The sequence below is a fragment of the Phoenix dactylifera genome, chromosome 11 (assembly GCF_051530095.1).
Source record: "Phoenix dactylifera cultivar Ajwa chromosome 11, Ajwa_hap1_PhDact_Kaust_v1.1, whole genome shotgun sequence".
NCBI lineage: Eukaryota > Viridiplantae > Streptophyta > Magnoliopsida > Arecales > Arecaceae > Phoenix > Phoenix dactylifera.
The window spans coordinates 826,531-853,554 of record NC_143200.1 but is presented as its reverse complement, the minus strand read 5'-3'; the positions used below and the strand labels follow the sequence as shown (position 1 = coordinate 853,554).

Here is a 27,024-nt window from a genome sequence, read left to right as displayed (position 1 = left end):
AGCTCTCTCTGTTTGAGTGTAATTAATTACGGATTTTATCTCTTTCACTAGTCTCACAAATGTGCCGAATGTATTATGCTTGTTTTGCTTTTCCTTAAGATTGAAGTATTTGCCTTTACTTAGATTTTACTTCTCTTGAATAATATCCATTTTCTTTTCTTTATCTCTCTCTCTTTTTGTTATTCTCAAGTAATTTACATGAAAGAGCAGAATAAAGAAATAATCTTATATGCTGCATATAAATGTATATCATGCAAACAGCATTTTCATTATGCCCAATGATTCATAGCTTATCACAAGTTATTTTGAATTAGAGATTTGAGGCATAAACTTGTGTATTTCATGGTTGTGCATTATACAGGCAAAAGTGAACTTCAATTTAATCATACCATGAAACAATTATCATTAGCATGAGAATGAAGCATGATTTCAAGATGATCAGCTATTAAAGGTTTAATCATGCTATCATATACTTTCAAACTATTGATTTTGCTCAACTAACTTACAAGAGAAGAGTTTAGATTACCAGTGCATTTAGCATTCTTCAAGCCAAATACCTTTTAGATTCTTTACACCCTTGGCTGAAGAAAATCTCTCCTTCTTTTTTTTTTGTTTGCAAGGGAATGGTTATTGTATCTTTCACCGAGGTGTCCTTCAAGTTGAAATTTCTTGCTCATAAATCCTGTATCATTAATAAAATCTCTATCTTTCTTGAAGGAAAGTCATTAGTTTCTTCAAGATACAAAACATTCATACAATATATTTCTTAGCTAGATGACTCAACATAAGATATGACAATAATTGAATATTAAGTCACTTTACTCAAGAGATTGTCTAAATATAAGCAAGCACAAGTCACTTGAACTAAAGAGATAACTTCATTAAGTAAAATGGTTCAAGGACAAGCATGTGAGGCAATAGAAGGATTCATCAAGGTCAAATCATTTTTTTTTTTTTTGAATTAATTTAGCTTAGATTCTATTTGCTTAAGATAATTATCAATAAGATATACAAGTTGAGTTTTAATCAAATTATCTTAAACAATTGTTTCTATCAAAATTCAGATTGTTACATAGAATCAAAGTGATAAACTATATTCTCAATAAAAGATCTAGTTTTAATGAGAATAGTATAAATTGGTCTTTCTGGTATCTTTTCATTGAATATTCTATATGCATTGCTTAAAGAGTAATATCCAAAGAAATACTTGTTTTATCAGATTTGGCATATATTTCATTCTTGAGAACATAATATGTATAACTGAAAAACATGAAGGTATGCAACATTTGATTTTCTGTTTTTCATGAGTTCACATGGGGTTTTCTTTAAAAATAGATTTAATAAAAACCTTATAATATGACAAGCTGTGATGATAGTATTAATCAACTGCTATCACAAAGCATTGTCCTTACACAACGAAGGTTCTATTTTTTTTTTTATATATATTTTTATAACCCCTATATGCAATAGTGTTCTTGGTGCAAGCACAATTGTATTCAATACCATTTTATCAACAAATTGGTTTTCAAAGCTGTGCCATGAATAAAGCCAACATTGGCTTTGAGAAATCATCCATAATTACAAAATTAGAGAGCTTATCTCCTAGGTTCACAATCCTAGAGATCCAAATAAGTTCTTATGGAGAATTTTCAAAGGCTAAAAGGTGGAAACAATGTTTTCAAACTTAGAAATGATTCTAGTTTATTTTTCTAGATAGCAAACTTTGACCTTGCAAAAATTAATCTAAGTGAACCAATGACAAGGTCTTTTGAGATTAAGTCCATGCTAGTATGAGTTGATTTTATATGCCAAAACTAGACTCTTTAATCTTGGTATTCTTAAAAAAAATATACCAAGTAGACATTCTTATGTTTATGATCAATAAAAGATAATGCCATGGATAAGAACTCTCAATCAAGCATATAGAGAATTCAAAGAGTTATTCTAAGAGTATTGATTAAGCAAATTATCCATGAATAACTGAAGCATAATATAGGAAGATGAAGTGATTTGGATATATTTTCTTTTCATACCAAAAGTATCACTTATATCACAGAAATGATTAATACTAGCTATAATTTCAATATGAGAGGATGCAAGGATTACTAATTTCATTATTTCTTCCATTTAGTCACTCTTCTTAATTATATTTTAAGTCTCATTCTTTAATATATGTCTAGAGCACCCAATGTCTAAATTAACATCTTTTGTTGGAGCCTTGAGTGCTAGACACACCTGCAGAAAATATTCAGATTTTCAACTTAGGGACCCAAGCTCTTTTGGGTCCTTGCAGGTTAGCTATAATTGTTCCTTTTAGAACCCATATTCTCTTAATTACCATTTTGTCTATTAGTTTGCAGGTTTTAGGAGTACAAGTAATATACTTCTGCATACTCTTGCTAAATTTAAACAACATAGATTTAGCAAAAATAGATAATGAATTTTCAGTTTTCTGTTTTTGTTTATTAGTTTCACCAGATTTGTGAAAAATCGTTTTAGGATGAATAGTGGAGGATTTAAGAAATATATTCTCGAAAGATTTTTGAATGTACCAAGGTTGATATCCCAATACAGCTCTTGAATTTTCTATCATTAAATTCAGTTTTTCAGAGCTGAGAGTGAATCTTTCAACAGTAGGTTTCAAATTATCAACTTCTTTAGTTAATTTTTCATTATCTTCTGAAAGCAATTCATTGTTTTTCTTAAGTTTATCATGGCTTTCAGTGAGAAGTTGATTCCTCTGATTTAGTTCTTTATTTTCTTTAATTAAGATTTTAATTTTATTATTTAGTTTTAGTTTTTCATCTATTAGAATTTGATTTTCATTTTTCAAGTTCTTGTTCCTACAAATAAGTTTCTTATGTTCTAAATACAAATCAGAAAAAGCATCATGAAGTTCATCGAATGTAAAATCAGATTGAGCTTCAGTATGTACTTGATTTTTGAATGAGAAATCACTTTGTGTTCGAGTACATACCTCATCTTCATGTGCTCCAAAGCATAGATTTTCAGTTTCAGTTTGATGCTCTTCTTCTTCGGAACTAGTTTCTAATTCACTAGAAACGTTGGTGCATTCATATTTAACTTCAAGCATATTCCATATTTCCTTAGCAGTTATGCAAAAAGATATACTGTTAAGTTCACTATCATCCAATGCACAGTATAGAATATTCATGGCTTTTGCATTTTGCTGAGCCCTTTCTTTATCATGATTAGTGTTTGTGTGTAGCCCATTGACTATGATACTCCATAAATCGTAGTCATGTGCTTGAATGAAAATGCGCATGCGTGCTTTCCAATATGTGTAGTTTATACCATCAAATAGAGGAGGTCTATCAATTAATTGTCCCTCTCCTATAGAACATCCCACTTGGGTTGTCATGATCTTTAACTCTTGATTGTGAGATCAATGGGTACTATTAGAGCACCTTGCTCTGATACCACTTGTTGCCCAAGGTGACAATCCAAGAGGGGGGGTGAATTGGTTTCTTTTAAACTTTTGGTGCTTTTAAAACTTTCGTAATTAAGTGAGGTGGACGCTTTCTTAGGTTATTTGTGTGAGTTAACTAATGCAAGAATAAAAGATAAAGCAAGAGAGAATGAAAGCATAAGCACGATCCAAACACAACAATGTATAGTGGTTCGGTGCTCTCCTTAGCACCTACGTCCACTCCCCAAGCGTACCCTTGGGATTTCACTATAATCTCGCGGATTACAGTTGGATTGTTTTCCGGGCTCACAATCCAAAAACCTTGTTGGTTTTACGGGCTCACCAACGAACCTTTACAACTATGGTTTTCCGGGTTCACCAAAAACCTTGTTGGTTTTGCGGGCTCACCAACGAACCTATACAACTTTGGTTTTCCGGGTTTACCAAAAACCTTTGTTGGTTTTGCGGGCTTACCAACGAACCTTTACAAAATGTTTAAGCAAATGAAAAGAAAAGATTTAAACTCCTAAATGAGCATATAAAGCAATATGAACAATAAAGAAGAGTTAGAAAGAAATTATCGCTTTGAAGTCGCTTTGCTCTTCTTTGTCAAGGAAGCTTCACTCTTCAATGGGGGAAGGAGCTCTTGATGTCTCTTTGAATGTGCTCAATCCCTTTCTTTGATTCTTGGATGAAGCTCTTGATGAAGGAGATTAGGGCTCTTGTGTCTTTCTTGTGTATGCTATGATTTCCTACTCAAAAGTTGTTTATTCTGATGAATAGTGCCCCTTTAAATAGTTTTCAACCTTCCTTGGACAAGCCCCATTCGTCAGATTTGAAAAACTAGCCGTTACATGCCTTGGGAAGGACAAAAAGTACATCTGCAGAACTAGCCGTTACTGTTCAGCCCGTGTTTGGGTCGGCTCAACCTGTCCTTGGGTCGACCCAACTTTGCCTTGGGTCGACTCAACCATTTCTTGGGTCGACCCTCTCAGTGACCACAGAAACCTCAATTTCAGCCTTCCTTCCCATGGGTCGACCCAACCATTCTTTGGGTCGACTCAAAGTTCACTTGGGTCGACTCAAATTCTTCTTGGGTCGACCCTCTCAGTAATTCCAGAGAACTGTTTTCTGTCTGTCTTTCTATCTTGCCCTTTGGGTCGACCCTCTCAGAGTTTGGGTCGACTCAAGCTTGGGTCGACTCAACCACTGTGTGGGTCGACCCTCTCAGTGAATCCAGAGAGCATTTTTCCTTTGCGTTTTGAGGTTCTTTGGAGGTTGGGTCGACTCATGCTTACCTTGGGTCGACCCAACTCACTGTTCATTTGTGCTGTTTTTGCAGGAGTGTGCCAGATGATTCCTTGATGTGCCGGGGTCGACCCAATCAACCTATGGGTCGACTCAATTCACACTTTGCTGCATCCTCAAGGTTAGATTCATCCAAATGAACAAGACCATATATATATTTTCAATTAAGCAAATGTACTGAGAGTAATGAACTTATAAATGAAGTATCAATTTAACTTATAGCATGCTCTAGATAATTGCTTGTTAATCATCAAAATAACACCATCATCCTCAACCTCTCAGAGGGGGTCTCATCCTCTAAACACTGATTTAAGCCTCTGCCGGCAACCCTAAGTCACAGACCCCAAGAACACGGAACGGGAGAGAGAGCCGAAGCCCTGGAGCCGAAGGCGAAGGAACCCTGAAGCTCCAAGAGGAAGGGCAAAAAGCCAGGTAAGCCCCCCTGCCTTCTCTCCCCCTGTTTTGTGCAAGACAACAAAGAAACAAAGAAAGAAGGGAGGAAGGGGATTGTTGGCACTGCGGGATGCCCGCGACCGCTCCCTTGGTCTGCCAGCAGCCGACGCCCGCGCCGACGGGATCAACCGCAGGCGCGGCCGTGGGCTCAGCCGCAGGCGCGGCTGTGGACGCCGCGAGCTCGGCCGTGGCACCGCCGACGGTGGCTCGGCCCTCCCAAACCCCCCTTCTTCCTTCACAGGGGAAGAATGGAGAGAGGAAGAGAGAGGGTTTGGGAGTGAGAGAGAGAGAGAGAATATGGGGTTGCAGTCGGCCGGAGCCCCATTCCCTTCTTGTTCTTCAGTGGGATAGGGAGTCTCGGTGAAGAAAAGAAGGGAGGAAAGGACCAAAGAAAAGAAAGAAAGAGAGAGGAGGAAGAGGCCGTAGATCCGGCCGGAGGAGAAGAAGAAGACCGGAGGACCGGCCGAAATGGCTAAGGCTCCCGATCGGAACCAAGGAGAGAGAGAAAAAGGAGAGGAGGAGGGGACTTGCCCGTGTACGGCAGTGAGCGTCGCCGGTGCGGGCTCAGCCGGGGAAGCCGAGAGCTCGGCCGCGGGCTCGGCCGGGGATGCCGCGGGGCTTGGCCGCGGACGCCGCCGGTCGTGGCCCGTCCCCCTCCGCTCGCCATCCTCCCCTCCGCTCGCCATCCTCCCCTCCGCTCGCCGTCCTGCCTTCGTCGGAGAAGAGAGGAGGAGATCGGGATGAAAGAAGAAGGGAGGAGAGGAAGCTTCGGGAAGGAGAAGAAAAGAAAAAGGAGAAGAGAAGAAAAGGAAAGAAAAAGGAAAAGAAAAAGAAAAAGAAAAAGAAAGAAAAAGAGAAACAAAAAAGAAAAGAAAAGAAAAAGAAAAGAAAAGAAAGAAAATGGGAAGAGAAAAGAAAAGAGTGGGTTAACGGCCGGAATCGGGTTCGGATCCGAAACACGTTAAGCCCAATAATAAGAAATTGGTTTAGCCAATTGAACCTGAACCCGAGCCCAATCAGATTGGGCTAAGTCTGGATGAGCCCAAACTGCAAATTGGGTCAAATCCGAACCAAATTAGGCCCAAATTGATTTGGGTCCGAACCCAGTTGAGTGGAGTTAATCCCAGCAGGCCCAATTAATAATAAATTAGGCCCAGTAAATTGACAGAGGACCCAATTGGCTAGAAAAGGTTGGACCCAATTATAAACGAGGCCCAATCCTCCAATTAAAAACCCAATAAACCCATGTGGGCCCAATCTGGTGTTAAATCGAACTCCAAAGGCTTCAAATTGGACTTGGGCTAAATCCTTGGATGGGATCCAAGCAAGTAAATTCATAGTGTGATGAACTAAGAAATTTTATAATAAATAAATGGGAAATAATGTAATCCCTATGATGTTGTTTTAGGTGATTGAGGATTAGTCACTTGGACTTGAGCAATTTGGAAAGTGAATTGAAGTAAGTAATCTATCTTAATCTTATCGTAGATCCTGTATTATGTTTTATAAGATGAACCAGTGTTTTTCATACAATTTGAATTGTATATATGATTTGTGAATTGTGTATGTAAGTAGCCTGCCCTAATCTTTATGGATCATACATGAAATTTAACATGTTATGCATGTACTGTAGGCTAAGAATGATATGTGTATCCGACATGCTCTAGTTACACAAGATATGATGATATATGTTTTATATTCCGTTATGCCTACAAAATACTGGGATTACGTTACATGCTAAGATATGAGTTATGAAATATGAACATGAGTGGTACATGTCAGTCACACAATTCATAGTTGTGCACATATTATGTTTTCATAGCTCTTGTGATACATGCAAAATGAATGGAGTTCCATGTTATGATTTTTCTTAGCATGAGTGTAAAGAATGATAATGATTTGCCCTAGCTGCATATTGCTTGTAAGGGGGTACCTAAGAACTACTAATGCTACGGGCCGAATGCAACTGAGCCGGCCTTGCCAGTGGCCGATAATGACTGAGCCAGCCCCGCCAGTGGCCGACTAATAACTGAGCAGGCCCCGCCAGTGACCATTAATGAATTCGCCGTAGCATCTATGAGGTACTACTTATACTGAGCATTATTTATGAACTCTTAAGAGCTACTGACCCAATGTAACTGAGCCGGCCTTGCCAGTGGCCGAGAATGACTGAGCCAGCCCCGCCAGTGGCCGCCTAATAACTGAGCCGGTCCCGCCAGTGGCCAAGAATGACTTCGCAGTAGCATTTAAGAACATGACCACGGTATGCCGGGGACACGGTTTCATGTGCATGTTTTATGAAAATTTTGTGATTTACAATACTGCTTTGTTTAAATTGCATACTTTATGAAAATGATATTTGAAGCATGATCATGAGGCTCGTTTCAGAGATTGGGTATATGAGGCGGGTGCTTCCAAATCCTGCAGATTTGTTTTTGGGGAGAAGCAAAATCGGTGAGGGGTGAAGGACGCTTGCGTGAAGCCCCGGAACCGGCCAACATCTGGCAGGGGAGCCCCATGTTTCCCCCTCATGTGGGCCCGATAGTCACGTGCCCTGCGCAGGCAGGCCGTGACATTTATGAACGTGCCTGACCAAAGCATACATTGTTTTTCAACGGGTTTTTGAATATATCGTTATGAAATGTTGTATTTTGCTATAACCGATATCTCCTTTAAATTGCATACATATTATGCCATGAAGATGATTAGATAAATATGCATAAACATGGTTACCGTTATGTTCGATCCGGTAAGATTATGTATGATTACTTACTGAGCCGTGTAGCTCATATCCGTTCATTTACTTTTTCTTTCAGATCCTCACCACTGATAGCTGCCAGAGACACGTTAATTTGGTATCAGGGCTTCTGGGGTAAAGCAAGCATACTTTTGTGTACATAAACTATGTAGAAGCTCTGTATTTGGGTACTGACCAGCATGTTGTACTAAGAATGTTTTCATATGAAAAGATTCGGTTGGTTTGACTACCCTATTACCCAAGTATGAGGCTGCGTGCTATTGTGGGCGGTAGTCGGCAATAGCACGGCCGTGTCACGGAACCGGATCCGGGGCGTGACATTTCGTGGTATCAGAGCAATAGGTTAATCATGAGTAAAAATTTCAAATTTTAATAAGGGAATGGGTAGTTAAGTTTCATTCGGTAAGATTCTGCATGCTTGGAAAGAAAGAAAAAAAAAAAGATTTTATTAGTCGTATCATCAGTCAATCACGAAAATGGCTTGACATGAATCTTTTGATAAGTGACAATGAGCAACAAAAAGGAAAGAAGTTAAGACTAATACAAAATCATTCTAGGGGCATGATTATGACAGGTATGGTATCAGAATTCAAGATTTACGACTACTAAAAATTTTGGTGTTTTCAGACAGAATGGTAGCGAGCCATGCCAAAATAAGAATAAGCTTGTTTGGAGATTTCTCGATGGAGTAATTTGTATTTTGGATTATGATTAAAGTATATTTTGACTGATATTAAGTGGAGTACTAGCTATGGAATATTAAAGTACATGGTGATTATTTGTGTATCAGTATATAGGTGATTTTGGAAGTTTAACTTGATACCGGGTACTGTGGATAATACTTCTAGTTTGAAGTTAATTATTTTGATGGCAAGATAGGGTTCATTCATAAGTTGTTTAAGGCTTGGACAAGGAAAGCTTTTATATTCTTCGAGGTTAAAATCTGTATGACAATTATGCATAAAACTATTGTATAGAAAGAAAATATATCTGAGAATGACATTTAAGAGTTTCTCCTTTGTTTACTTGGAATGTGACATATTAGATCTTTTCAAATTACAATGCAAGATTGGTATTTTGATTGGAAGTCATTTAGTAAATTCTGGGATAATTTCCAATCTTGAAGAATATTTTTGGCTCATGTTATATGAATGAAGTTGCTAAAAATGTAAAAATTTATTTAAAGCATCGTTACTTATTTAAGGGGATCTTATGTTGGGATACCCTTTCTTTACTCGTTCATGAAAAGGTAAAAGGAAGTTCTAGCTAAGTAACATACGATCTAGATGGAGGAGAGATTTGAAGTGCAAATACACATGAAGGATTAAATAGTTCTGTTGGTAGACAAATAGTATGGCGATCAAAAGTTATTAATGAATTCAAAAAAAAAAAAAAAATTGATGTTTTGAATCAGAGTGCGCAGCGAGAACATAGTGGGCTGAATTAGTTCTCTAAGTTGGTCTGTAGTATTATTCCATTGATTCGGAAGGTTGTAATAATAAAAGATTTGATCTATTTTCTTCTGTAGTAGGATTTTCCTTGATAAATGAAAAGAAAATGATCGGATTTTTTTTGGGATATCGCTGTGCTACCTTTGATTCTCCAGTTTTATGTCATGCTAAGAAATTCTTAGCATCTTGAGACTAGAATTAACGGATCATCAATTTTGATCTCAGATCTAGAATATGCTGATATAAACCTCCGTCCTCCTAAACTTGAAGCTTGAGTTTCTTTAATTAATATCAACCCTCCATCTGATTGAAAGAAATTGAGGTTGTCAGTAGACTACAAGGAATTTCTATCCAGAGTGGATTAGAGTTGTTTATGATCTAATCTTGTGATAGATCGGTTAATCAAGAGAAGTTGATATTTTGACAAAGAAACTTGATCTTCTTATTCAGAATTAAGATGTTGATTCTATGAATAATCTGGAGAGAGAGCTGTATAATTTTCACTAGTGAGTTTTTCTATTATTGGCAACTCCCGGGAGAATATTGGCATCTTAAATTTAGTATTAACGGATGGATGGTGCCTTGGTTGGGCTTAGACCTGAAATGTTCCCTACTCCTAGCTATGACATCTTCGATTTACCTATCAAAAAGGGGTTTGAAGTTTTGCTAGGATAAAAGTTGATCATAAAATTATAGGCAGGGTTAAGAGAAGAAAGAAGATTATAGATTATGAAAAGTATTTGATGCTAATGCTCTCACCTATTGCTGTTAAGCCGATTACGATCTTTATGTGGACTTAATCGAAAGCAATTAATTTCTCGGGCCAAGGATTATAGCATTTAAAATCTAAGGTGGGAAGATTAGTCTTCTTTTGGAAGAGATCAAAAGAACTCCTATATCATAAATAGAAGGGATCAAGTTTTGAGATGCCATGATTTTGCCAAAATCTTATCAGCAAGCATTTTAAGAGAGAGACTAACTGAGATCTCGAGGATGACTCAATGGTTGATTACTTTTAAAAACCAGAACCTAAGGTATGTTTAATTTCGAGGACGAAATTTATTTTAAGGGGGGTAGGATGTAATGTCCGGGCCCAGAACCTACTAGGCCCAATGAGAAATGGGGCCAGTTAAGGGTTGGGCCCAAAATTTCACTGTGGGCGGTGCTGTTATCATGTTAAAAAAAAAAAAAAAACGAAGGGATAAGACCGACAGGGAGGGGTGACCCTCACCCCTGCTGGCAGCCGATGCCGGCGCGCCGGAGACAGGGGGCGGCGGCCAGTCCCGGAGCAGGAGGGAATGGAGAGGGAAGGGACCTCTCAGAGGGGGTCTCATCCTCTAAACACTGATTTAAGCCTCTGCCGGCAACCCTAAGTCACAGACCCCAAGAACACGGAACGGGAGAGAGAGCCGAAGCCCTGGAGCCGAAGGCGAAGGAACCCTGAAGCTCCAAGAGGAAGGGCAAAAAGCCAGGTAAGCCCCCCTGCCTTCTCTCCCCCTGTTTTGTGCAAGACAACAAAGAAACAAAGAAAGAAGGGAGGAAGGGGATTGTTGGCACTGCGGGATGCCCGCGGCCGCTCCCTTGGTCTGCCAGCAGCCGACGCCCGCGCCGACGGGATCAACCGCAGGCGCGGCCGTGGGCTCAGCCGCAGGCGCGGCTGTGGACGCCGCGAGCTCGGCCGTGGCACCGCCGACGGTGGCTCGGCCCTCCCAAACCCCCCTTCTTCCTTCACAGGGGAAGAATGGAGAGAGGAAGAGAGAGGGTTTGGGAGTGAGAGAGAGAGAGAGAGAATATGGGGTTGCAGTCGGCCGGAGCCCCATTCCCTTCTTCTTCTTCAGTGGGATAGGGAGTCTCGGTGAAGAAAAGAAGGGAGGAAAGGACCAAAGAAAAGAAAGAAAGAGAGAGGAGGAAGAGGCCGTAGATCCGGCCGGAGGAGAAGAAGAAGACCGGAGGACCGGCCGAAATGGCTAAGGCTCCCGATCGGAACCAAGGAGAGAGAGAAAAAGGAGAGGAGGAGGGGACTTGCCCGTGTACGGCAGTGAGCGTCGCCGGTGCGGGCTCGGCCGGGGAAGCCGAGAGCTCGGCCGCGGGCTCGGCCGGGGATGCCGCGGGGCTTGGCCGCGGACGCCGCCGGTCGTGGCCCGTCCCCCTCCGCTCGCCATCCTCCCCTCCGCTCGCCATCCTCCCCTCCGCTCGCCGTCCTGCCTTCGTCGGAGAAGAGAGGAGGAGATCGGGATGAAAGAAGAAGGGAGGAGAGGAAGCTTCGGGAAGGAGAAGAAAAGAAAAAGGAGAAGAGAAGAAAAGGAAAGAAAAAGGAAAAGAAAAAGAAAAAGAAAAAGAAAGAAAAAGAGAAACAAAAAAGAAAAGAAAAGAAAAAGAAAAGAAAAGAAAGAAAATGGGAAGAGAAAAGAAAAGAGTGGGTTAACGGCCGGAATCGGGTTCGGATCCGAAACACGTTAAGCCCAATAATAAGAAATTGGTTTAGCCAATTGAACCTGAACCCGAGCCCAATCAGATTGGGCTAAGTCTGGACGAGCCCAAACTGCAAATTGGGTCAAATCCGAACCAAATTAGGCCCAAATTGATTTGGGTCCGAACCCAGTTGAGTGGAGTTAATCCCAGCAGGCCCAATTAATAATAAATTAGGCCCAGTAAATTGACAGAGGACCCAATTGGCTAGAAAAGGTTGGACCCAATTATAAACGAGGCCCAATCCTCCAATTAAAAACCCAATAAACCCATGTGGGCCCAATCTGGTGTTAAATCGAACTCCAAAGGCTTCAAATTGGACTTGGGCTAAATCCTTGGATAGGATCCAAGCAAGTAAATTCATAGTGTGATGAACTAAGAAATTTTATAATAAATAAATGGGGAATAATGTAATCCCTATGATGTTGTTTTAGGTGATTGAGGATTAGTCACCTGGACTTGAGCAATTTGGAAAGCGAATTGAAGTAAGTAATCTATCTTAATCTTATCGTAGATCCTGTATTATGTTTTATAAGATGAACCAGTGTTTTTCATACAATTTGAATTGTATATATGATTTGTGAATTGTGTATGTAAGTAGCCTGCCCTAATCTTTATGGATCATACATGAAATTTAACATGTTATGCATGTACTGTAGGCTAAGAATGATATGTGTATCCGACATGCTCTAGTTACACAAGATATGATGATATATGTTTTATATTCCGTTATGCCTACAAAATACTGGGATTACGTTACATGCTAAGATATGAGTTATGAAATATGAACATGAGTGGTACATGTCAGTCACACAATTCATAGTTGTGCACATATTATGTTTTCATAGCTCTTGTGATACATGCAAAATGAATAGAGTTCCATGTTATGATTTTTCTTAGCATGAGTGTAAAGAATGATAATGATTTGCCCTAGCTGCATATTGCTTGTAAGGGGGTACCTAAGAACTACTAATGCTACGGGCCGAATGCAACTGAGCCGGCCTTGCCAGTGGCCGATAATGACTGAGCCAGCCCCGCCAGTGGCCGACTAATAACTGAGCAGGCCCCGCCAGTGACCATTAATGAATTCGCCGTAGCATCTATGAGGTACTACTTATACTGAGCATTATTTATGAACTCTTAAGAGCTACTGACCCAATGTAACTGAGCCGGCCTTGCCAGTGGCCGAGAATGACTGAGCCAGCCCCGCCAGTGGCCGCCTAATAACTGAGCCGGTCCCGCCAGTGGCCAAGAATGACTTCGCAGTAGCATTTAAGAACATGACCACGGTATGCCGGGGGCACGGTTTCATGTGCATGTTTTATGAAAATTTTGTGATTTACAATACTGCTTTGTTTAAATTGCATACTTTATAAAAATGATATTTGAAGCATGATCATGAGGCTCGTTTCAGAGATTGGGTATATGAGGCGGGTGCTTCCAAATCCTGCAGATGTGTTTTTGGGGAGAAGCAAAATCGGTGAGGGGTGAAGGACGCTTGCGTGAAGCCCCGGAACCGGCCAACATCTGGCAGGGGAGCCCCGTGTTTCCCCCTCATGTGGGCCCGATAGTCACGTGCCCTGCGCAGGCAGGCCGTGACATTTATGAACGTGCCTGACCAAAGCATACATTGTTTTTCAACGGGTTTTTGAATATATCGTTATGAAATGTTGTATTTTGCTATAACCGATATCTCCTTTAAATTACATACATATTATGCCATGAAGATGATTAGATAAATATGCATAAACATGGTTACCGTTATGTTCGATCCGGTAAGATTATGTATGATTACTTACTGAGCCGTGTAGCTCATATCCGTTCATTTACTTTTTCTTTCAGATCCTCACCACTGATAGCTGCCAGAGACACGTTAATTTGGTATCAGGGCTTCTGGGGTAAAGCAAGCATACTTTTGTGTACATAAACTATGTAGAAGCTCTGTATTTGGGTACTGACCAGCATGTTGTACTAAGAATGTTTTCATATGAAAAGATTCGGTTGGTTTGACTACCCTATTACCCAAGTATGAGGCTGCGTGCTATTGTGGGCGGTAGTCGGCAATAGCACGGCCGTGTCACGGAACCGGATCCGGGGCGTGACATTTTCGGTCGGCGCTCTTTAGTCGAGCGCCTCCGTGGCGGTATGACTTGAGATTTTTCCCCCAACAGTGACCTTTCAGAATTTTCTCCATTGAAACTCCGCATTGGGGGCTCCTTGCAAGATAAGGTCATATATGGCGTGGATCCTCAACAGCCATGTACTCCTTTTGTTAAGAAAAAATCTGAGATGTTTGGTTTTTCTCAAGGCTGCCTACCCATGCATAGATGGGATGAACTCAATGGTTTCTTCAAAAAAGCCGGGTACTTTGATTATTTAAACTTCCTATAAATGCCTCATGGACTAGTTTTTCCCTTGATCCCACTAGAAAAATTCTGTTAGGATAGTATGCGTTCATAATGAATGCTTTCGTGGTAGGCGTATCCTGCATTTCTCATTGCTCTCTTCATAAATTCTGTCTAATCCGATGCATTCTCGCTTCAGAGCTGTAATCATTTTTGGGCTGAATGCCCTTAATGGAAGGGTTCATTTGCCGGGTGGTTCTTTAGGAGGACCCTGGAACTCCACCAACGCTGCATCTTTTATTCACTACACTGTCAATAAGGGTTACACTATCCATGGTTGGGAGCTTGGTAAGAGTCATGTCCCATTTAGATTCCTCACTTCATAAAGATTTTGCTCAATAGAGATAGTACTGAAGTTAGAATAAACAATGACAAAAGATTAACAAACAGCTAATCTAATTCAATGGGATGTTAAAAATCTTTTATATTTAATTTACATCGATTTCTGTTAAGATAAGGATGCGTATGAATTTTTGCTTCTAACTAATATCATCCGGATGCACAACCAAAACCGGTTTCAGCCTGGGCAAGAGATGGTGATCTCCAAGCTATGGATCACTGCCGCGTGTTGTCTCCGAGACGAGGGATGAGAAGGAATCTTTTTTGGTCCCTGTATCCGTTTATGCGATATAAGTATTTCAGTTGGATGCTTGCCCACGCTGGGCCCTTTCTTGACCCCTTAGAAAAAGAAATGGGACCCACCCACAAGTTTTACCTATTTTTGACTATTTTTTATATCCACTAATGCTAGGAATGAGAGCTTAGTACTAAAGTAGGGTGACATTTCGGCTAAGATCCATGGGCTCATCTCATGGGCAAATATATATATATATATATATATATATATATAGACTAATGGAATAGCAGATTGAGTGGCTTCATATGTGATCAACTATTTTAAAAATATTTTGCGGATGAAAGAGATCTATCTAGTGCACTCCAAAATTTATTATTTTTTAATTTTTTTACTGTATAATATATCCATACACCATAATATATATATATTATTGTAATAAGTTTAGTAATAGAGGAGGGAGGGACATTTTAGTAATAGGATTAGGCATCCGGCCCCGCATTTAATCGACGCTCACGCGTTTTGAACCTGAGCCACTTCGGTGAAATCTTAGCCCCATTCCAACTGTGCTATCATCTTAGGGCTCGTTTGGTTCGCGGGAAGTATTTTCCCTCCTAGGAATATAATTCCTGGAAATCAGATTCCTAGGAAGAGGATACCTAGGAAAGTACTTTTGGCATGTTTGGTTAACCATGGAAAAGTGACAAATTTCCAAAGTGCTTATGTTTGGTTGACCATGGGAAAGTTATGTATAATTCCTATTATGCCCTTAATAAAAAATAGATTTTTAATGCCTCTTTAATGCTTCTTTAATTCTGAAGGGTCTTTTTGGAAAAAAATAAAAAAGGAGTGATTCCCACCTCATGGGAAAGTAACTTTCCCATGTTTCTCATGGGAAAGACTTTCCCATGAAATGTGGGAATCATATTCCCATGGGAATACAACTTTTCTATCTCTCTCCTTTGAAAATATGTTCTTTTTGGAAAAAAATAAAAAAGGAGTGATTCCCACCTCATGGGAAAGTAACTTTCCCATGTTTCTCATGGGAAAGACTTTTCTATGAAATGTGGGAATCATATTCCCATGGGAATACAACTTTTCTATCTCTCTCATTTGAAAACTCCAACCAAACAAGAGGCATTTCATTACTTTTCCGTTGACCACACTTTCCCCCCTTCTTTTCTTGCGAACCGAACGAGCCCTTAATCATAAATAATATTTTCTGGCTAGTTTTGTTGGGTGATGTTATGGATTATATCACGTACAGATAGACAGCCATTTCTGATAATATATCACATAACTGGATTATTATTACTTTCTAAAAAGGCATGTGAAGCAATTACAGCACACATGGATCATTATTCATGAGGACAAGTGCATATTTCGAATCTTGAACTCATGGAGTCTGGTAAAGGTTTCCTGCAGGGGGGTTGCAGTCGGCCACGCATTCCGCTCGCGTATTATAACAACGTGACCCGCGTCCATGGGCTGGGCAGCAGTAGCAGGGACGCCCAGAAATGCAAACGTCAATATAGCACGGCTCTGGGCCTTGACCTATCCAAAAGACGTTCAAGGTTAGAAACTATATTAGCCTAGTTTGGCCATAATTTAAAATTGACGATCAAATATTATGATACAAAGATTTAAAACTAGTAAAGAAATACAAGTTGCAAGAACAGGATTTAGCTTTTTCTACACCAAAAAAATCATAACTGTGTTTTTAATGAATGAATACTGGTTAAGGTACTATTTTCTTTCAGTGTTGCCAGTCTTCTTCATCTTTTCTCACGAAAAGAGATAGACACTGTTGGGGGAAAACCCAAGTCATGCCATCTCAGAAGCGCCCGACCAAAGAGCGCCGACCAGAGAGGCGCCCGACCAAAGAGCGCCGACCAGAGAGGCGCTCGACTAGAAAGTACCGACCAGAAGCAATCTCGCCACAGGACACTCTGCTAGGCGACCAGCTCGGCTCGGCACCCGTGCCAGGCCCATGCTTTAGCCGAATACCCAATTTCCGTCTAACCCTTTAAAGGATCTGACAACTAAATACATGACTCCACTACAACCTGCCACCATCCCTAAGCCATCAAGGCACGAAATCTCCGCAGGTATTCGGCACGGCCTATCATTAATGCATGAGACCCCCTCAAGTCTCTGATGCACTCAGTCATTAAATGAACACGGCTCAAGATGATCTCCGGATCACTGAACCATCAAAGCGTATGGCTCTCCCTGACCGCCGGTTCACTCAGCAATTAATGCACTTACCATCTACGAACCCCAGGCCCACCACGGCCGGCGGTTCAACCACCCCAATGGGTCCGATCAACCGCGACAACTCCCTGACTCCGGTCTGATCCAGCCTTATTCTCCACTACGCCATTAATGAGCAAAATCGTGCCTAATTATCACAAAAGAGGACAAATCCCCCTGTCACCTCCCAGGTAACATAATATCTTCCTATAAAAGGGAACCTGGGGGAAGGAGGGAAGGGACGACACAGAATGGACACAAATATACACAAAAAAGAACAAACATTCCTCCTCCTTTACTCCCTCCACATATTAGCCTCCTCTGACTTAAGCTTCGGAGGGCCGGCGCCGGAAAGCCCGGCCACCGGCTTTTTTGCAGGACTCTCCGTGAGGACGCCACCAGTCGACGCACCGTCATCCACCGTCCCGGCAGCGGAGCTCCTACCCTCTTGGTTCGCGGTAGCCCCCGGGTCCAATTTCCAGCAACAGACATAGATAGCGGAAGAGAGGGAGGAAGGCAAACGAACAGAGTAACCTAATACTTACATTGATTCTGAGCAAAGAGTCCTGCAAGGACGAAGAAAACCAAAGCCAAACGCATGGTCTTCATGGCGAACGTACCCAAGGGAATTGAAGAAGATAATCACAAGGCTACCTTTACACTATCAAACGGGAGGTAACACCGAGGCTTTTAAAAGCCATCAAACGGTGTAAATGAGGAAACTAAATATCTTATGGAAATTATTTTGGGTGGGAGTTACTAAATATATTTTCTTTAAAAAGGTTGCTATATATCGATGCCGAATGGAATTGGAAGACAATTATAAGGCTGCTTTTTTTGGCCAATCAAACAAGGACTTTTAAACCATATGGAAACTAAATATCTTCTCTTTAGTTATGGTGACAAAATCTTTCATGGTGGGAATCAGTATATATATATATTCTTTAAAAAGGTTGTGACAGATACATATAGTGAATCGAATTAAACAAGGCAATCAATCACAAGGCTGTCATTTCCCATAAAACAAGAGACAGGCCGTCCAAGGTGTAGGTAAGGAAACTCAATATCTTCTCTTTAATTGAGCAGATCCTCAAAAACTTGGTGAGAAAACCTTTCATAATCAATCTCAGTAAATAATATATATATATAATATGTGCGCACTGAATTAAATTAAAAAATATAATAACTTTTTTCAATCAAATAAAGGACCAAAGCAAGAACCTAAGTCTATGTGTCTAAATAAGATTGCTTCACCATCGTTCCAGCATCTTGATCAGCATGTCTTATGAACATTTTCTATCTTAAGTATTTATTTTTAATATATAAAAAATAAGGTAGATAAAAGTTCATTTTTTAAAAAAAAAATTGTATTAGAAATCAGTAAATATATTTTTTTAATAAAAAGTTGCTACAGATATATATAATGAATCAAATTAAAGAAGACAATTAATTACAGGGCTGTCATTTCCAAATAGGAGACAAGTCGTAAATAAGGAAACTAAATATCTTCTCTTTCATCGAGCATATCTTCACAGATTTGGCGAGAAAAACTATAATGGTTTCAGCAAAAAAAGAAGAACTTTAATGGTGAGAATCAATACATGACTTTTATATATCTATATATACCGAATTGAATTAAAAAAATATAGACACAAGCCTTTTTTTTATCTAAAAATAATTTAGATCCATGCGTCTAGATAGAATCGCCCCACTACCATCCCAGCATCCCGATCGGCATCTCTTGAAATATTTTCTATCCTAAGTACCTTTCTAAATATTGGAATAGGGTGGAATAAAGGTACATTTCTTTTTATGAAAAAACCATGACAATCTTTACAAGTGCGATATATTGCTATACTTTAAATTGAGCATCCGCCCTCGTTTAGATCTTATTGGCTAGTCCGTGCGATTTTTGGAAAATAGACACCATGAGGAACGTAGCATATGAGAACAATGGCCTCTAACAAAGTTTGTTGTATCGACACTCAGTACGCTTCGCCGTCTCGTACACCACATATCAATATTATAATAGGATGGTACCGGTATAGGATCTGGTACGAAGATGGTGAACCTTGGTCTCTGACGTAGCCTGCCATTTTTGATGGGTTAGCTGGGCAAGATGGAGCCCATGAGCATACGAGCTTTGTAGGATATTAACATGGAGAACCGCAAAGCCTCTTGCTTCTAGTGCTATCCCCTTGGAAAACTTTGTTTGAAGCATGGGGCATTGCAGCTCTTGGTTTGTATCGGTATTGGGTTCACAACAATATGATGTTTTATGTTTTTGAAATTTCAACCCTTAATAACCGCAGCTAGTTTAAACCGATATATTATTGATGGAGATTTTCTAATCTATTTTTTTTCAATTTTAAACATATATTTTAATTATTATATTCTAACCTAATGTCTTAAAAAATAGTGATAATTCTGATTTTACTAAAATTTTTGATGGTTAAATGTTATAGTTTTGATAAATATCCGCGGAGATCTGAGTTCGAACATCTTGACCTTTCCATATCTTTACCAACTTACTATTCAACCGAGATCTCAGTTCATCTTGGTGCCACCTATCCATTTAGATTGCTAAGATGTCAAAGTTTTAAAAACCTTGTTCTAAATTACTGTTTTTTTCTTCTTTTGCTTGCTAATTATCTGGATTCATCTTGCTTCATTTATTGTAGATGACCATATAAAAGATTTAGCCTATATGTCTGGACCTTTCTTTTATATACTTCTTGATTGGCATGAAAACAAGATCTTTAAAACATAAAACCTGAATTTTTGTTCCCAATCAAACTCTTTTAGACCTAAAACCTAAAACCCCTTTCTAAACCTGAATTTGCAATCTTGCATCCACAAGTTAGCTGTTTGGACTTCTACGTCAATGGCCAGCTGAGGAGAAATTACCAATTTAAAGTTAAGCTCACTGTTAGCAACTTAGCACTTTTGTCTTGCTTGGTGTTTGGAAATGGTTGCATTAGTTTGATTGGTAGCCTTGATGAGGAAGTCAAAAGATATAACATTTGGTTGTTATAGAATGAATTAAGGTGGTGAAGCTCTCATGTACTGTCATCAGGTAGTTCCTAATATCCAATACGTCAATGGATAGTATAATAGGACTTGGAATTGCTTCGTTTACAAATTAAATTCAAATGAATACATCTAGTTAGCAGCACTGCATTGTCATGATGGATGGTCTCGTAATTATTTTAGTTGGTAATTTTATACTCGTTTTCTTGTCATCCTTCCTAGATTTGGAAGCGTATAAACTTTTGAGTCAAGGTATATCTTTCATTATGATCGCGCAATTGGCCCACTCTTTTGTCTAGAGGTAGATTGTTTTTTTTGTTGATTCTGTACTTAAGAGGGGAAAAAAAATAAGGGAGAGTTAAAGACAGAAAATTTTAGACTTGGAATTGCACTCAAGATTTTAAATACTATGGAATAAAGCTGTTTCGATTTTTTTATAAAATGGAATGCACCATCATCTCGTCCTGTTCCGACATTTGGAATAGAGAATGTCCAAAGATGTACCGATTAGGATGTTTGGATAATAGCAGGATGGTCCTGTCCTGATACTTAGGACGATACCCTATTCCAGTGTCCTGCAGAATATTCCGTCGGGACTTGAGTCTTTAATCGCACTAACGATATTTGGTTCCCGGTTCTACTTGGATGTGTCTATGAAGAAAGATAAGCTAAGAAAATGTACTATAATGACACAGTTCATGTTTTGAGGGTTCTATGATCTATCATAGAATGGCATGATGCTAAGTAATAGGGCTGGCCAATGCCCAGAACCTCAAGAACAAGCAACAATAATGAGAAAGAAACAAAATTAAGGGAGAATAAATTTGAAGAGAGTGGACTAAAAATTTTACTAATAAAAAAAAAATAACAAAACTCATGTTCAATATCAAAACATGCCTCACAATACTTTCTCCACGATAACCATGGAAATTATGAACTGTTCCCTAACTCACAAAAAAAGAAGCAAGACACAAATCCTCTTTGGACTCCAACAGGCATTCCATACTCAAGCTACTCACAATGCCTCACCACTCTCATATTCTTAAAGACCAAATACAAAACCACTCGGACTCGGTCACCAATTCTAGTCACCAAACAATTTCAGGAACTATTATTTCTTTTTCAATCTGAAGGCTGTACAGTCATATAGTACACAAATGCTACTCATGGTAAGGAATGCCCTAACTAAACCCACAAGTAATTAGATGCACAGTTTAACATATATCCTAATATAATTAAGATTCACAATTGACATGATAACCAACTCAACTGCAATAAAAATCCCAATAGGACCAGGACAAACCATTGTTTGATGCAACCTTAGTAGTTTGATGGTTGAGGTGTCTCCTTCATGTCAAAACAATAACCTACCCTCCTTCCACAACAAGCCACAAAAGAGATGAAACCATTCAACTTGCATTATTGGAAGGTCATTAATTGAGTGTACCTTAGACTCCACTTAAACAATGGAATTTTAGGACAGCAGTTGGACCACAAGGTGCTGCCAATGCGAAAACCCTTTAATTTACAATAACTCGATTGTTCCAAACGAGTGCAAGATTGATGATTCTGATATTTGCTAAGATGAGAGAAAGAATTTTTTTTTTTTTTTTGTGTATCATAACATTTATAATGGACTTGTATATATGAAGCCAAACTTCAAAAGTACATCTCTTCTGTGCCAAAACATTTCTTTAGCATAATAATCACCGTTAGTTCCATAAATTAATGAGTACTAGCATAATAAGCATGAATTTCTAAAAATCTCTAATTGACTAAAGAGCTCTTATATTAATAATTTGACAAACAATATTGCTGAATAATATATTTTTATTCGGTCCTTCTTATCAAAAGCACAAGAATTTTGTCAAAACAGAAGCTTGTAGTCAATATTATATGAGCAATATATTATTTTTGTGAGTTTCATTTCTATAAAAGAATATAATGGCTATGTTACTGTTGTTGTACCACTTGTTGCCAATATATAGAAAAGTCCCTTTCCTCTATAATTTTAAGTAAAGGTCCCTCTTTCAAAATGCCCCGCGCCATGGTCAAACACTGGATTACTTACAACTAGAAACGGCTGCATTGCTAAATGAACGGCCCAGATCAAGTGGCAATATCTGGGACAGGACAGTATCTACATGGGGTATTCCCTCCCAAGCACCGCCCCCTAACTCAAGCGAAGCATCTAAAACCTTACAGTGGGCCCCACTCCGCTTTTTTTTTTAAACTCCGCTTCACATGCTCGCCACCGCCGTCCATAAAAGTTTAAGAAGCCGAACCACGTGCTCCCCCCCCCCCCCGCGGGGACATCAAATTTACCCCAAATCTAACCCCAGTAAGACAAAGGCAGTTGGTCCCTTTTGTCTTTATAGGCTCGTTCCAGCCGCACAAAACTGTCCCGGAGGAATACCTGCACTCAACTGGATAGGATAACCGCATCAGCTGACCGCTCTCCGTTCAGAAAATTGTCGGTGACGGTGAAAACAGTGCGCATGGGAAGCGGAGTCCGGTCCCCGTTCATCTTTCATGGAGCCAACTTTTGATAAGGCCGTTAATTCACAATAACGGAGCCCCTCCAAAATTTTTACGATGGTTATGGCATTTTTTAGTTTTCATTTCTCATCAAGTTTACTTATTTTTAGGTGATTTAGAGATTTAAATCTAGAAACATAATTTTATTTATAAAATAAATAAAGGAGCAAGAGGTCTCCAAAGTTGTTGCATAACAGCTGTTATCTCAAACGTTGCGGGGTGGAGTCTGATCACCTCCCATGCTTCTTGGACTAAAAGACACCCCTTCCTCCTCTGTTTCCCTTCTCCTCTTGGAGCCCCTCTATATAGATTCCAAGCTTTGTGTACCAACCTATTCCACCCTCGGGTAAGAAGGCATTATAGTATTTATATGGTGGTGCTGGGAGGTATTCTCTTCTTATATTGCCCCTAAAGGCCTCACCTTTCTCTCTATTCTCCTTCTGTTTCTCTCTGAAGGCCTCTGGGAGATGGGTGGAGCTCTTCTGCGGCTCCTGGGCTTCTGCTTCTGGGCATTTCTATGGCTCTCCAGCTTCGTCGCAGTGGACGCTGTTGGGGCTTCTCCGCCTGCTGGGGCCAGCAAGGGGACCGCCGTCGTCGATGGGACAACTGCCATTGCGGTCACTGACGATGACTTCGTTTGCGCTACGCTGGATTGGTGGCCGCCGGAGAAGTGTGATTACGGGACTTGTAGCTGGGGCCTCGCATCCGTGCTCAATCTGGTAAAAAGTTTGGTTTTTTTGGCTTAGTGCTGTTATATTTTGCAATGTGGAGCTCGTCAAAATCTGAACTTTTATTCATATGGATTTTCTCAGAATTGTTTTTTTTTTTTTGGGGGGGGGGGGGGGGGGGGGGGGGGGGGGTTCAGTTTGGTAGCAATGCTCAATTTGGTCAAAAGTTCGGATGTTTGCTCTGTATTGTGTTATAATTTGTAATGTGGAGCTTGTCAAAAACTGAACTTTTTCTTTTTTGGTCGAATTTGGCAATTGTTTGTGTTGTTTCTAGATTTTTTTTTCTTAGCATTGTCTATGTAAAAATTTATATTTTTGTCAGTATTTGGCAATGGTTTTCTATGATTTGGAGCTTAATTAAAATGAAGAATTTATATTTTTGCCTCTATTTGGAGAGTTTTTTTTTGTCTCTGTGTTGTTTCCAGATTGTTTCCCTTTTTTCATTTCGAGTGAAAACTATTTGTAGTTTTCATTAATATGCTAATTTTATTTGTTTCACTCTTCTTGATATCATAGGTTTGTTGAATGGAAATTGAAAATGAGGATCGAGTACTTCTGATAAAGTTCACTCCATCATCATTTATATTTCCTCATAATGTCTAAATCCTGTGAGGTCCCATTTTACATTTTGAAGATGGTTTCCTTGACATGGTTTCTGATATTAGTAGTAGTATATAGTCTTAAGAAAAAAACGATCTTCTTCTTCTTCTTCCTCTGAAAAGAAATGAAGGGCTATTTGGTTTACTATGCTTCGTTCCCTTCTATAATTCAATTGTTTATTTGGTGTGTTCATTTGTCCATCTCATGTTAGTGTGTGTGATCCAGACTTCTTTTTTTTCAAAACAAATATTACTTTCTGAATGTGAAGGTAAAATGATTGAAAATGGTGATTGACACAGGTGTTTCATTTTTTCCTTCCTGCAGAATCTTTCCAACAAGATTTTATTGAATGCTGTTAAAGGTAAGTGCTTTCCTAGTATTTTATTTAAAAAAATTAATCTATGCCTATGCTTTTAATATCAAATGGCCAATCTAGTTTTTTTTTTTCCTCTGAACTAATTTTTGTGACCTTTCAGAATTTTCTCCATTGAAACTCCGCATTGGGGGCTCCTTGCAAGATAAGGTCATATATGGCGTGGATCCTCAACAGCCATGCACTCCTTTTGTTAAGAAAAAATCTGAGATGTTTGGTTTTTCTCAAGGCTGCCTACCCATGCATAGATGGGATGAACTCAATGGTTTCTTCAAAAAAGCCGGGTACTTTGATTATTTAAACTTCCTATAAATGCCTCATGGACTAGTTTTTCCCTTGATCCCACTAGAAAAATTCTGTTAGGATGGTATGCTTTCATAATGAATGCTTTCGTGGTAGGCGTACCCTGCATTTCTCATTGCTCTCTTCATAAATTCTGTCTAATCCGATGCATTCTCGCTTCAGAGCTGTAATCATTTTTGGGCTGAATGCCCTTAATGGAAGGGTTCATTTGCCGGGTGGTTCTTTAGGAGGACCCTGGAACTCCACCAACGCTGCATCTTTTATTCACTACACTGTCAATAAGGGTTACACTATCCATGGTTGGGAGCTTGGTAAGAGTCATGTCCCATTTAGATTTTTCACTTCATAAAGATTTTGCTCAATAGAGATAGTACTGAAGTTAGAATAAACAATGACAAAAGATTAACAAACAGCTGATCTAATTCAATGGGATGTTAAAAATCTTTTGGCATATAGTTTGCTTCAGATGTGTGTGAAATACAGTGGCATGCACGCTATTCGAACTAAAGGACCTGTTTACTTGTCAGGAAATGAATTAAGTGGAAGTGGAGTTGGAGCTAGAATTGGGGCAGATCAATATGCTGCAGATGTGATCTCCCTTAAAAAAATTATTGATGACATATACCAAGGTTTCCCTCATAAGCCACTGGTACTAGCACCAGGGGGTTTCTTCGATGCTAGCTGGTTCAATGAACTCATCAAAAAAACAAAACCCCACTCATTGGATGCGATCACCCACCACATATATAATCTGGGAGCAGGTATTGCTGCTTGAACTCAGTAATTTTCAGCTGTTCTATTGAAGATTTCTGTCAAGGACTTACCTTTGATAACCTGTATTCCGTGCTCAGGTGTCGATAAGCACTTGGTTGATAAAATTCTTAATCCCTCGTATCTTGATGGTGAAGCGAGCACATTCAGAAATCTCCAAGGAATTCTCCGAAGTGCAGGCACTTCAACCACTGCTTGGGTTGGTGAAGCTGGAGGAGCTTACAATAGCGGCCACCATCTTGTCACAGATTCATTTGTGTTCAGCTTCTGGTAAGCCAGCTCTTACTGGTCTAGGATCTTTTTGGGGGGTAAGAACTCTAGTGGAAGGATTTAATTTTGATAACAACTTGATAGGTACTTGGATCAGCTTGGCATGTCATCGACATACAACACTAAAAGTTATTGCAGACAATCCTTGGTTGGTGGAAACTATGGCCTACTCAACACAGCGACGTTCCATCCGAATCCTGATTACTACAGGTTACCCTTTTTTTCTTTCCACACTTGCAGCCTTTTCATCAATTTTTTTTCCTTCTAAATCCACAGTCATGTTTTGTCTTTCTTTTCTTAGGTTTTATTGGTTTATACCAAGTTTGATAGGATGCAGTTAATGAAAAAAACAATCCTAAACCCAAACTTTTCGAAGAGTGTTGGTTCTTCATCAATAAGAATCAGTATTCAGACTTCGGTACTTATGTGCAAAGCAATCCCATCTCAGAGTCAATGCCATTAACATAACTCCTCTCTTAGTGCAGTGCTCTTTTGTGGCATCGACTGATGGGAAGCAAAGTCCTATCAACAAACTTCACAGGAACAAAGAGTATACGGGCATATGCACATTGTGCAAGAGAATCCGTAAGTCATTGAATCTCTCTCTCTCTCTTCTTTCTTCTCTACATTGAGTCCTTTGTCATGAGTTCTTCTCTTACTTATTTTTCAGCTAGGGATTACACTGCTACTGATCAATCTCAGTGGCAAAACTACTTCTCAAGTTTTTGTTACCACTGCATCTGCCTTTACTATAGCATTGAAGCATCACATTCCTAGGACAAGGTTCAACCATATAACTCGACTTGGGAGAACGCTTGCATTTATGAGGGAAGAATACCATTTAACAGCCAAGGATGGGAACTTACACAGCCAAGCCATGCTGCTGAATGGCAACATCTTGTCTGTAGATTCAGAAGGGAATTTCCCTACACTCAAACCCATGGAAGTTGATGCGTCACTACCAATAACACTTGCCCCATTTTCTATTGTTTTTGTCCACATTCCCCACTTTCATGCTCCTGCTTGTGGGTAGCTTCTTGTTGCATCATGTACTGAGAGGCTGGACTGCTAAGTGGTCCATTCTTGATCCGGCTTTAAGGCTATGAGGTTTGTAATTCATTGCTAAAAATCTTTGATCAAATAATAAATGAAAAGGAAAAAAAAAAGGAGAAGGGAAATGATTTGCATATGAGGGGCAAGAAAAATCTGAATTTCTAAACCCCTCTAATTGCTGTCGAAGCATCCTAATTTAAGAGCACAGTCTGTTAGGACTGAGGAAAAGCAAAGCAGAAAGATACCATGCTACATCA

At 39.6% G+C, this 27,024-nt stretch overlaps 2 protein-coding genes across 5 annotated transcripts in view; both read left to right on the top strand.

The window, feature by feature from the left end:
* The window catches only part of LOC120104597 (uncharacterized), a 76,420-nt gene extending 62,435 nt beyond the window's left edge, over window positions 1-13,985 (top strand). Inside the window, exon 16 of the mRNA XM_088706287.2 lies at window positions 8,008-13,985. Coding sequence (XP_088562413.1) covers window positions 8,008-8,067 — 60 coding nt within the window. The 3' untranslated portion in view covers window positions 8,068-13,985. The remainder of the gene's footprint in view (window positions 1-8,007) is intronic.
* A 66-nt stretch (window positions 13,986-14,051) lies between these two features.
* LOC103710119 (heparanase-like protein 3) lies at window positions 14,052-26,880 on the top strand. Of its 4 annotated transcripts, XM_088706293.2 has the most exons (11): window positions 14,052-14,232; window positions 14,414-14,562; window positions 23,126-23,388; window positions 24,322-24,358; window positions 24,474-24,654; window positions 24,836-24,984; window positions 25,201-25,434; window positions 25,525-25,714; window positions 25,799-25,924; window positions 26,200-26,299; window positions 26,385-26,880. In XM_088706293.2, the coding sequence occupies exons 1-11, from the start codon at window positions 14,159-14,161 to the stop codon at window positions 26,745-26,747; spliced, it is 1,866 nt and encodes a 621-aa protein (XP_088562419.1). In that variant the 5' UTR covers window positions 14,052-14,158; the 3' UTR covers window positions 26,748-26,880. The 4 variants fall into 4 exon arrangements, with proteins under 4 accessions (XP_088562419.1, XP_038971911.1, XP_038971912.1 ...); XM_039115983.2 differs by lacking the exon at window positions 14,052-14,232 and having other exon boundaries at window positions 24,297-24,358; XM_039115984.2 differs by lacking the exons at window positions 14,052-14,232; window positions 14,414-14,562 and adding an exon at window positions 22,860-23,015.
* Window positions 26,881-27,024: the final 144 nt, after the last annotated feature.